At 42.3% G+C, this 11,956-nt stretch overlaps 1 protein-coding gene across 1 annotated transcript; it reads right to left on the reverse strand.

Moving 5' to 3' along the window:
• Window positions 1–5,318: 5,318 nt before the first annotated feature.
• LOC143262653 (uncharacterized) lies at window positions 5,319–10,600 on the reverse strand. Its single transcript, XM_076528224.1, has 3 exons — window positions 9,646–10,600; window positions 8,143–9,198; window positions 5,319–8,026 (listed from the first exon to the last, which is right to left on the reverse strand). Exons 1-3 carry the CDS (start codon window positions 10,598–10,600, stop codon window positions 5,319–5,321), a joined length of 4,719 nt encoding a protein of 1,572 aa, XP_076384339.1.
• Between the last annotated feature and the right edge of the window lie 1,356 nt (window positions 10,601–11,956).

Here is an 11,956-nt window from a genome sequence, read left to right on the forward strand (position 1 = left end):
GCTTCAAATCCATGCGGAACCAAAGATTTAGCTTCAAATAATATATGTGATATAGCATCAAATGCAGACGAATCAAATGTGTTGGCTTCAAAATCCATGCGAAACAAATTATTTAGCTTTAAATACTTGGGTTATAAGTGATATAGCTTCAAACGCAAACGAATCAAACGAGCTAGCTCAAAAATCCATGCGAAACAAATGACTTATCTTCAAATCAATGCGATGTAGAAGGCTTAGCTTCAAATCCATGCGAAACAAATGATTTAGCTTCAGATACTTGCGATGTAAGTGCTATAGCTTCAAATGCAGACGAAACTAACGAGTTAGCTTCAAATCCATGCGAAACACATGATTTAGATGCAAATCAATGCGAAGGAGAAGGTTTAGCTTCAAATCCATGCGAAACAAATGATTTAACATCAGATTCCTGCGATATAAGTGATATAGCTTCAAATGCAGGGGAAACAAATGAGTTAGCATCAAATCCATGCGAAACAAATTATTTAGCTTCAAACACTTGGGATATAAGTGATATAGATTCAAATGCAGACGAATCAAACGAGTTAGCTTCCAATCCAAGAGAATAACATGCTTTAGCTTCAAATCAATGAGATGTAGAAGGTTTAGATTCAAATCCATGCGACACAAATGATTTAGCCTCAAACACTTTGGATATAAGTGTTATAGCTTCAAATGCAGACGAAACAATCGAGTTAGCTTCAAAATCCAAGCGATACACTTGATTTAGCTCCAAATCAATGCGAAGTAGAAGGCTTAGCTTCAAATCCAAGCGGAACAAATGATTTAGCTTCAGATACTAGCGATATAAGTGATATAGCTTCAAATGCAGACGAAACAAACGAGTTAGCTTAATATCCAAGCGAAACACATGATTTAGCTACAAATCAATGCGATGTAGAAGGTTTAGCTACAAATCAATGCGATGTAGAAGGTTTAGATTCAAATCAATGCGATGTAGAATGTTTAGCTTCAAATCAGTGCGATGTAGAAGGTTTAGCTTCAAATCCAAGCGACACAAATGATTTAGCTTCACATACTTGCGATATATGTGATATAGGTTCAAATGCATACGAAACAATCGAGTTAGCTTCAAATCCACGCGAAACACATGATATAGCTACAAATCAATGCGATGTAGAAGGTCAAGTTTCAAATCCATACGAAACAAGTGATTTAGCTTCACATATTAGCGATATAAGTGATATAGCTTCAAATGCAGACGAAACAAACGAGATAGCTTCACATCTAAGCAAATCACATGATTTAGATTCAAACCAATGCGATGGAGAAGGTTTAGCTTCATATCCATGCGAAACAAATGATGTAGCTTCAATCACTTGGGATATAAGTGATATAGCTTCAAATGCAGGCGAAACAAACGAGTTTGCTTCAAATCCATGCAAAACACACGATTAAGCTTCAAATCAATGCTATGTAGAAGGTATCGCTTCAAATCCATGCGACACAAATGATTTTTCTTCAACTACTTGCGATGCAAGTGATACTGCTTCAAATGCAGGCGAAACAAACCAGTTAGCTTCAATTCCATGCGAAAGACATGATTTAGCTTAAAGTTCAAGCGGAACACATGGATTAGCTTCAAATACGTGCGAAACAAATGATTTAGCTTCAAATAATTGCGATATAAATGATATAGCTTCAATTGCAGGCGAAACTAACAAGTTAACTCCAAATTCATGCGAAACTCATGATTTAGCTTCAAATCAATGCGAAGTAGAAGGTTTAGCTTCAAATCCAAGCGAAACAATGGATTGAGCTTCAAACACTTGGGATATAGGAGATATAACTTCAACTGCATGCGGAACAAACGTCTTAGCTTCAAATCCATGCGAAACACATGATTTAGCTTCTAATCAATGCGAAGTAGAAGGTTTACCTTCATATCCAAGCGAAACAATAGATTGAGCTTCAAACGCTTGGGATATAGGTGATATAGTTTCAACTGCATGCGAATCAAACGAGTTAGCTCCAAATCCATATGAAATACATCATTTAGCTTCAAATAAATTCGAAGTAGATGGTTCAGCTTCAAATCCATGCGAAACAAATGAGTTAGCTTCAAACACTTGCGATATAAGTGATATAGCTTCAAACGCAAACCAAACAAACGAGTTAGCTTCAAATCCAAGCGAAACACATGATTTAGCTTCAAATCAATGCGATGTAGAAGGTTTAGCTTCAAATCCAAGCGAAACAATGGATTGAGCTTCAAACACTTGGGATATAGGTGATATAGTTTCAACTGCATGCGAATCAAACGAGTTAGCTTCAAATCCATACGAAATACATCATTTAGCTTCAAATCAATTCGAAGTAGAAGGATCAGCTTCAAATCCAAGCGAAACACATGATTTAGCTTCTAATCAATGCGAAGTAGAAGGTTTAGCTTCAAATCCAACCGAAACAATAGATTGAGCTTCACACGCTTGGAATATAGGTGATATAGTTTTAACTGCATGCTTGAAATCAATGCGATGTAGAAGGTTCAGCTTCAAATCCGTGCGAAACAAATTATTTAGTTTCAAACAATTGGGATATAAGTGATATAGGTTCAAATGCATACGAAACAAACGAACTAGCTTCAACTCCATGCGACACACATGATTTAGCTTCAAATCCATGCGATGTAGTAGGTTTAGCTTCAAATCCATGCGATACAAGTGATTTAGCTTCAGATACTAGCGATATAAGTGATATAGCTTCAAATGCAGGAAAAACAAACGAGTTAGCTTCAAAATCCATGCGATAAACATGATTTACCTTCAAATCAATGCGATGTAGTAGGTTTAGCTTCAAATCCATGCGATACAAGTGATTTAGCATCAGATACATGCGATATAAGTGATATAGCTTCAAATGCAGACGAATCAAATGAGTTAGCTTCAAAATCCATGCTATACACATGATTAAGCTTCAAATCGATGCTCCGTAGAAGGTTTAGCTTCAAATCCATGCGGAACACATGATTTAGTTTCAAATCAATGCGATCTGGAAGGTCTAGCTTCAAATCAATTCGATGTAGAAGGTTTAGCTTCAAATCAATGCGATGTAGAAGGTTTAGCTGCAAATCCTTGCGACACGAATGATTTAGCAACAGATACTTGCGATATAAGTGATATAGCATCAAATGCAGACGAATCAATGGAGTTAGATTCAAATCCAAGCGAAACACATGATTTAGCTCCAAATCATTGCGATGTTGAAGGTTTAGCTTCAAATTCATGCGGAACAAATGATTTAGCATCAGCTACTTTCGATATAAGTGATATAGCTTCAAATGAAGGGGAAGCAATCGAGTTAGCTTCAAATCCATGCAAAACACATGATTAAGCTTGAAATCAATGCGATGTAGAAGGTTCAGCTTCAAATCCGTGCGAAACAAATTATTTAGTTTCAAACAATTGGGATATAAGTGATATAGGTTCCAATGCATACGAAACAAACGAACTAGCTTCAACTCCATGCGACACACATGATTTAGCTTCAAATCCATGCGATGTAGTAGGTTTAGCTTCAAATCCATGCGATACAAGTGATTTAGCTTCAGATACTAGCGATATAAGTGATATCGCTTCAAATGCAGGAAAAACAAACGAGTTAGCTTCAAAATCCATGCGATAAACATGATTTACCTTCAAATCAATGCGATGTAGTAGGTTTAGCTTCAAATCCATGCGATACAAGTGATTTAGCATCAGATACATGCGATATAAGTGATATAGCTTCAAATGCAGACGAATCAAATGAGTTAGCTTCAAAATCCATGCTATACACATGATTTAGCTTCACATCAATGCGATGTAGAAGGTTTAGCTTCAAATCCATGCGACACAAATGATTTAGCATCAGATACATGCGATATAAGTGATATAGCTTCAAATGCAGTAGAAACAAACGAGTTAGATACAAATCCATGCAAAACACGTGATTAACCTTTAAATCAATGCTATGTAGAATGTTTAGCTTCAAATCCATGCGAAACAAATGAATTAGCTTCAGATACATGCGATGTAAGTGATATAGTTTCAAATGCAGACGAAACAAACGAGCTAGATTCAACTCCATGCGAAACACACGATTTAGCTTGAAATCAATGCGATGTAGAAGGTCTAGCTTCAAATCAATGCGATGTAGATGGTTTAGCTTCAAATCCATGCGGTAGAAATGATTTAGCATCAGATACTTTCGATATAAGTGATATAGCTTCAAATGAAGTGGAAGCAAACGAGTTAGCTTTAAATCCATGCAAAACACATGATTAAGCTTCAAATCAATGCGATGTAGAAGGTTTAGCTTCAAATCCATGCAACACACATGATTTAGCTTCAAATCAATGCGATGTAGTAGGTTTAGCTTCATATCCATGCGATAAAAGTGATTTAGCTTCAGATACTAGAGATATAAGTTATATAGATTCAAATGCAGACGAAACAAACGAGTTCGCTTAATATCCATGTTTGCGCGTACAGATGAATTTCTCAATGTGACGCGGTTCCCTATTACCCTTTACGATGATAAGGATGATATAATGAATTGTCTTGTATGGTAATCACTATAAAATCTTTATTTCTAACACTTAATACTAAGCGGTACTGATTGCTAGATAATCGTAGAGTGTGTTTGGTTTGAAAGTGGTTGAAAGACTGCCTGGGCTCGGGATCCTTTTTCCGAAGTCAACTCGGTATCCCCGTCGACCCTTCGTGCTTCCTTCCTTTTGAGTCGAGAGTGGGAACGGTTGTCCTGTCTGATTGGTTTAAAAAATAATGGACAAGATCGAGAGTTAGAAGGAGGAGGACGGAAGGGAAAGTGACCGCTCCGAATAATGGCCACATGCAGGCACGGACCGTACCTAGGAGCGGTGCACATGGGGGTTTCGCGCATTTTAGACGTTGACCGTAGCAGGCAATAAACCCCGGAAGTGCTTCGACTTGAATGGTGTATGCAGAGGAACCATCTGAGGATGCGGTGATTGTCTAACATCTGGTGCGCAACTGTTGGACATAACGAAACAAGGGATGAAATTTGAGTAAGGAACGGCTTTTCGGGAAACTGCCTGCTACGGGTGGTTTTTCACCTGGGCCCAAGGACAGATAGGACCGATTGCCTGATTTATGTGTTTTTGCGCGGAACATCCTCCCCCCCTTGAGAGGGAACCGATCGAAGAGGAATGAGTGTTTCTTATGTATAGTGACTAATACTGATGGTAAATATATAATGTGTATGGTGTGTGCAGGTGATGTGTGGTGTCAAGGTGCGTGTTCATGTGATTCTTATGTCTATGAATTGTTAGAGGTAGAATTCTCGGGCTGGCCATCTTCTGTCATGGGTTCGTTGCGTCCTTGGTTTTCGTCACCCGACTCGATTGGCAATGGGACGAGTTTTTTGACGTTCCGGTCGAACACGCTCGTAGCAGTCTTCACTGTGACTGTGCGAACTATGCCGTCGGAGCCTGGATAGGTTTTGATTACGCGTCCGAGAGGCCACTGCATGGAAGGCACGTTATCTTCCCTGAGAAGAACGATGGTGCCCTCAGTGATCGGATGATGTCCTCTGGTCCATTTATTGCGGGTAGTCAGTTCATTTAGATATTCTCGATGCCAACGTTTCCAAAAATGCTGCCTTAATTGTTGGATACGTTGCCATTGGGACAATCGATTCGACGGAGTGTCTTTCAAGTCGCGTTCGCGTAGACTCGTGATAGCCTCACCAATGAGGAAATGACCCGGAGTTAATGCAAGGAGATCTGTTGGATTGGATGAAATTGGTGTGAGGGGTCGGGAGTTGAGGATGGCTTCGATGTCAATAATTAATGTGTTTAGATTTTCAAATGTCAATAATTCAACACCTACGACGCGTTTAAAATGATGTTTGAAGGATTTCACTGCCGCTTCCCAGAGACCTCCAAAATGGGGAGTTTGTGGTGGGATGAAATGCCAATTGATGGCGCGTTCGGCGAGGAATGTGGTCACCTTTTCGCGATGATCATCCGCACCTAACAGTTCTCGCAGCTCCCGAAATTCACCTTCTGCTCCCTTGAAATTGGTGCCGTTATCGGAGTATATATTTGTACAAAAACCTCTTCTCGCGATGAAGCGTCGTAGTGCTGCGATGAAGGTTTCGCTGGTTAGATCGCTAACGAGCTCGAGATGTACGGCCTTTACAGCTAAACATACGAAGACCGCAACATAGACCTTGACGCGACCGCGGTTTCTATGTTTTCGCTCTTTTATAAAGAATGGTCCACAGTAATCGAATCCCACGTTGGCAAATGGACGCGATTCTGTTACCCTTGCTCGGGGTAGATTGCCCATAATATAATTGACGGGTGGTGGGTTGGCTCGACGACAACGGACACATTTCGAAATGGTCTGCCACACTTGACTTCGACCATCGATTGGCCAATATGTTTTCCTTAGTGAGTACAATGTGTGTTGAGTCCTCGCATGTAGTAGGTCCGTGTGTTCCTTTAAAATAATGCAGGACGTGACGTGTGATTTTGGTAGTATTATGGGATGCGTTTGTGAAAACGTCAAGGCTGAATTGTGTAATCGACCTCCTACTCTGAGAATACCGTCTTGATCGATAAATGGACTTAGTTTTGCTAGCTTGTGTGGAATTTCCTGATCAGCTCGCCGGTTAAGGGTGCGTAGTTCCCTTTCGAAATGTTTGGCTTGGACCAATTTGATTATGGTGATTTTTGTTTGTGCCAGTTCGGTCGCGGTGACACTCCCCTTTATAATCCGACCCGGTTTCCATCGTCGGCATAGTGCAATAATCCGCAGCAATTTTCCCCATGATGAGTACCGTTCAAGGATACTCGTGTCCACTGGCGTGGTAGTTGTGGCCACACAGGTGACCTTTCTTTGCTCCGGATCTTCGATACATGGTATCAATTCCCGAATAGGCCAGAGCACCCGTTCCTGTCGGAGCCAGTGTGGTCCGTGTTGCCATATGGATGCTCTCAAGAAGTCTTGAACAGTTTGACCTCGAGAGAGTAAATCTGCTGGATTATCTGAGGAGCTGACGTGGAGCCAATCGGAGATTGTGGTTTTTGACTGTATTTCTGCTACTCGGTTGGCGACGAAGGTTTTCAGGGTATGTGGAGACGCATTTAGCCAATGTAAGACTATTGTTGAGTCTGTCCACAGGATTGTACGGTCGATCTGGATGTGTAATGCCCTTAGGATCGTATTTAGTAGAGCGGTAAGTAGCAGTGCTCCGCATAACTCGAGTCGCGGGATGGACTGACTCTTCAATGGTGCAACCTTTGATTTGGCTGCGAGGAGTTCTACCTGCGTTTCGCCTTGTGCATTGGTCGAACGCAGATATATGCAAGCTCTGTAGGCCTTCTCGCTGGCGTCACAGAACCCATGAAGCTCTATGTCTGAAGCGGCAGTAATTATGGTTTTCCGATGGAATTTCACATTATTGAGTAATGGCAGTTGTGTATAATATCGTGTCCATTGGGTGTGTAAACTCATGGGAAGTGTTTCATCCCAATCCACCTTCAGAGTCCACAGTTTCTGGAGGAGGAGTTTTGCGACAATGATGATAGGACCTAAAAGACCCAATGGGTCATAGATTTTCGCGATTTCTGAACTGATTGACCGTTTAGTGACTCGAGATGCATGCGTAAGAGGCTTGACGGTGTAAGTGATGGAGTCCTCCGCTGAATCCCAAACGATCCCGAGTGTTTTGATTGTGGATGATTCGCCGAGGTGGAGTTTTTGATTGATGTTTTGATCCGGTAACCCGCTTAGCAGTTCTTGATCATTGGATGCCCACTGTCTAATATTCAATCCAGCTGAATGAAGAAGTTGCGTCAATTCGTTTCGTAGTGTGAGGGCTTCTTGTATAGTGGATGCGCCGGTGAGTGCATCGTCCACGTAAAAATCCCGCTGTAAAATCTTCGCAGCGAAAGGAAATTGATGACCCTCGTCTTGCGCTAATTGTTTAAGGCATCTGATAGGTAGATATGGGGCGGCTGATAAACCGAATGTTACCGTATTTAATTCATATGTTTTGACACAATTCTTGTTGTCACGCCAGAGAATTCTTTGGTATTGTCTGTCCTCTGGGCGCACGAGAAATTGTCTATACATTTTCTCGATGTCTCCGGTAATGACATATTGGTGGATGCGGAATCGGAGCAAAATGCATAAAAATCATCTTGTATCTTGGGTCCAGTGTGTAGTGTGTCATTGAGCGAGATTCCGGTACTTGTGACTGCCGACCCGTCGAAGACTACGCGCAGTTTCGTCGTGTTGCTCGACATCTTAATGACCCCATGATGTGGAAGATAATATCCTGGACGTGATGCATGCACCTCGGACATGTGTCCAAGATCGAGGTATTCCTGGATGACTGCTCGGTATTGATGTTCCAATTCTGAATCGCGTTTGAATTTTTGCTCTAAAGATATGAGCCGTTTCAGCGCTTGCGTGTCGGATTCTCCCAGCTTAGGCTTGTTTTTGTTGAATGGAAGTGCGACAACATATCTACCTTCTGTATTTCGTGTGGTGGTATTTTGAAAATGTTGTTCGCATGTCGCTTCTGATTCTGACAAACGCTGCGATTGTGGACCTTCTTCCATTTCCCAAAAACGTGCCAAATCGAGTTTCAGTGTTGTTGTGGTGTGGCACGTTGCCTGCCGATTTGGTTGTGCTGTTGGTACACTGCCTCCGATGACCCATCCAAGCATTGTCTTTTGGAGAATAAGGTCTGGGCCGTCTGGTTGTGAGAGGTTAATTTGTCCTACACATAATATAGATAGCGCGGTTCCAGCTCCCAGTAAAATGTCAACTGGTGCTGGTCGATGGAACCTTGAGTCTGCGAGTTCGGTACTGCGAGGGATCTTGAGCATGGTACGATCGACTGTTTGATCTGGTACCACTGAAGCGATGTTTGGCACGATCAAAAATGTGAGGGTTCGCTGGAAGTTGCTGACTCTAGATTGTATGGTCGCGCGAATGGTATGGTTGGCGATGGTCGAAAGAGAATTGAGAGCGCCTACAGAGACGTTGCATCGTTCTTGTGACAAACGGAGTTTCTTGGCCAGATCGTTCGTCATGAAATTGGTGGTGGAGCACGTGTCAATTAGGGCACGGCATGATATTTTTTGATGATTGACATCGAAGATATTGATTTGTGCCGTAACTAATAATTCGTTGGTATCGGTATTGACTATGTATGTGCGTGCTTAGATGGGTCTGGGAGTTTTCTTCGATAGTGGTCATATTGACCTTGTTTTCCCGTTGGTTGATGTCGTGTCTTCCGGAAGTAATGTGGGAATCGGCGTTTCGTGTGTCGAGGATGGCGAGGTACCGATTCGTTCCTGTGCTACTTGTTCTTGTCGATGTAAGAGCGTGTGGTGTCGTTGATTGCATATTCTGCATGTAAACAACGAACGGCAGACGTTCGTGGAATGGCCGGGTCGCAAACAGTTCTGGCACAAAGCTGTCTTGACGACCGTTTCGAACCGAGCGGTGGGAGAAGCGAGATTAAAGGTTTCGCAATCCCGAGTTAGATGCGATCCATTGCAAATCGGACACTGTGGAGTTTTCGTGGCAAGATATGTTTGCGTGCGCGAGATTCCTCTGGTACTTGAGTAGGAATGATTAGTTGAAGGGGTGGTGCGACTTCCGTAGGTCGCGTTGGTTTTTATGATCGCTGCTGGTGAACAGTTTGCTCGTTTCTCCAGAAATTCCAATAAATGGGTATACGGAGGCATGTTTTTGTCCGATAAAGTAAGTTCCCATTGCCAAACGGTGTCGGGATTAAGTTTTGATAAAATCGTAGATATTAAAAAGGAGTTCCACGTTGCAATTGGTTCGCCTAAATTCCGAAGTGCCCGCAAGTGTTGGTTTAACGCGTCTAATAAATCGCTCAAGCCTTCTGGAGTATCCTTCGTCAATTTGGGAATATCGCGAATAGCATCGCAATGTCGTAGGAGGGTCCGTCGGGGACAATGAAATTTATCCTTTAATATTTCTATCGCGTCGAGATAGTTTGCGTCGGTGGTATTCAATGATCTAATACATGCCGCGGCCTTTCCGGTAAGTGTTGATCGCAGATATTGTAACTTTTGGACTGGCGTTAGGTTTTCATTGCGATCGATCGTAGAGGAGAATACATCGTAGAATGATGCCCAATTTTCCAACGTGCCGTCAAATGTTGGTAATCGCATCTCTGGTAGTTTAATTGCCATCCGGGCTGATGCAGTCGATACTGGTGATATAGGACTAACACCGCGAGGATCGTTCGGCAATTCATGTCTTTGCATCATTGCCTTTGCCCGAGCTACTATTGAGTAATACTGGCTTTGAATCTCGAATCGGCGCGTTTCTTCAGATGAATCGAGAGTTTCTAACCCGAATTGGATATCGTCGAAGCGGCTCCACGCTTTGTTGAGTCCGTCGATGTGTTCCGAAATAAGGAGAGTATCGCAGTGATCAGCATTTTGCTGTTGATCTAGTAGATTGGTTAGCCACGTGATCTGTACGATAATGTTACCACGTTTTCGTCGCAGAGTGCTGATTTGAGTATTTTCAGAAGCCATGGTTGGAAAATGAGGAAACGATAAGGGATTTAGTGATGAAATAAACGAGCCTACCTTTGCGGTGTGACGACCTTGAACCTACAGCTCCTTGTGGTCTGAGGTTGTACGTTGGAATAACTGTTGTAGACGTGCCTCAGAAGAAGATTGCTGATGTCATCCTGAGGGTGGCTGTTGAGTTTTCACCTATTCACTGATATTAAATCCGGCTCGAAGGACCAATGTTTCCGCGTACAGATGAATTTCTCAATGTGACGCGGTTCCCTATTACCCTTTACGATGATAAGGATGATATAATGAATTGTCTTGTATGGTAATCACTATAAAATCTTTATTTCTAACACTTAAAACTAAGCGGTACTGATTGCTAGATAATCGTAGAGTGTGTTTGGTTTGAAAGTGGTTGGAAGACTGCCTGGGCTCGGGATCCTTTTTCCGAAGTCAACTCGGTGTCCCCGTCGACCCTTCGTGCTTCCTTCCTTTTGAGTCGAGAGTGGGAACGGTTGTCCTGTCTGATTGGTTTAAAAAATAATGGACAAGATCGAGAGTTAGAAGGAGGAGGACGGAAGGGAAAGTGACCGCTCCGAATAATGGCCACATGCAGGCACGGACCGTACCTAGGAGCGGTGCACATGGGGGTTTCGCGCATTTTAAACGTTGACCGTAGCAGGCAATAAACCCCGGAAGTGCTTCGACTTGAATGGTGTATGCAGAGGAACCATCTGAGGATGCGATGATTGTCTAACATCAGGTGCGCAACTGTTGGACATAACGAAACAAGGGATGAAATTTGAGTAAGGAACGGCTTTTCGGGAAACTGCCTGCTACGGGTGGTTTTTCGCCTGGGCCCAAGGACAGATAGGACCGATTGCCTGATTTATGTGTTTCTGCGCGGAACAATCCAGGCGAAACACATGATTTAGCTTCAAATCAATGCGATGTAGAAGGTTTTGCTTTCTAATCCATGCGAAACCAATGATTTAGCTTCAGATACATGCGACATATGTGTTATAGCTTCAGATGCAGACGAAACAAATGAGTTAGCTTCAAACCCATGCAAGACACATGATTAAGCTTCAAATCAATGCGATGTAGAAGGTTTAGCTTGAAATCCATGCGAAACAAATTATTTAGTTTCAAACACTTGGGATATAAGTGATATAGGTTCAAATGCAGACGAAACAAACGAGCTAGCTTCAACTCCATGCGACACACATGATTTAGCTTCAAATCAATGCGTTGTAGTAGGTTTAGCTTCAAATCCATGCGATACATGTGATTTAGCTTCAGATACATGCGATATATGTGTTATAGCTTCAAATGCAGACGAAACAAACGAGTTAGCTTCAAATCCATGCG

This window comes from Megalopta genalis, unplaced genomic scaffold (genome assembly GCF_051020955.1).
Source record: "Megalopta genalis isolate 19385.01 unplaced genomic scaffold, iyMegGena1_principal scaffold0164, whole genome shotgun sequence".
Lineage (NCBI taxonomy): Eukaryota > Metazoa > Arthropoda > Insecta > Hymenoptera > Halictidae > Megalopta > Megalopta genalis.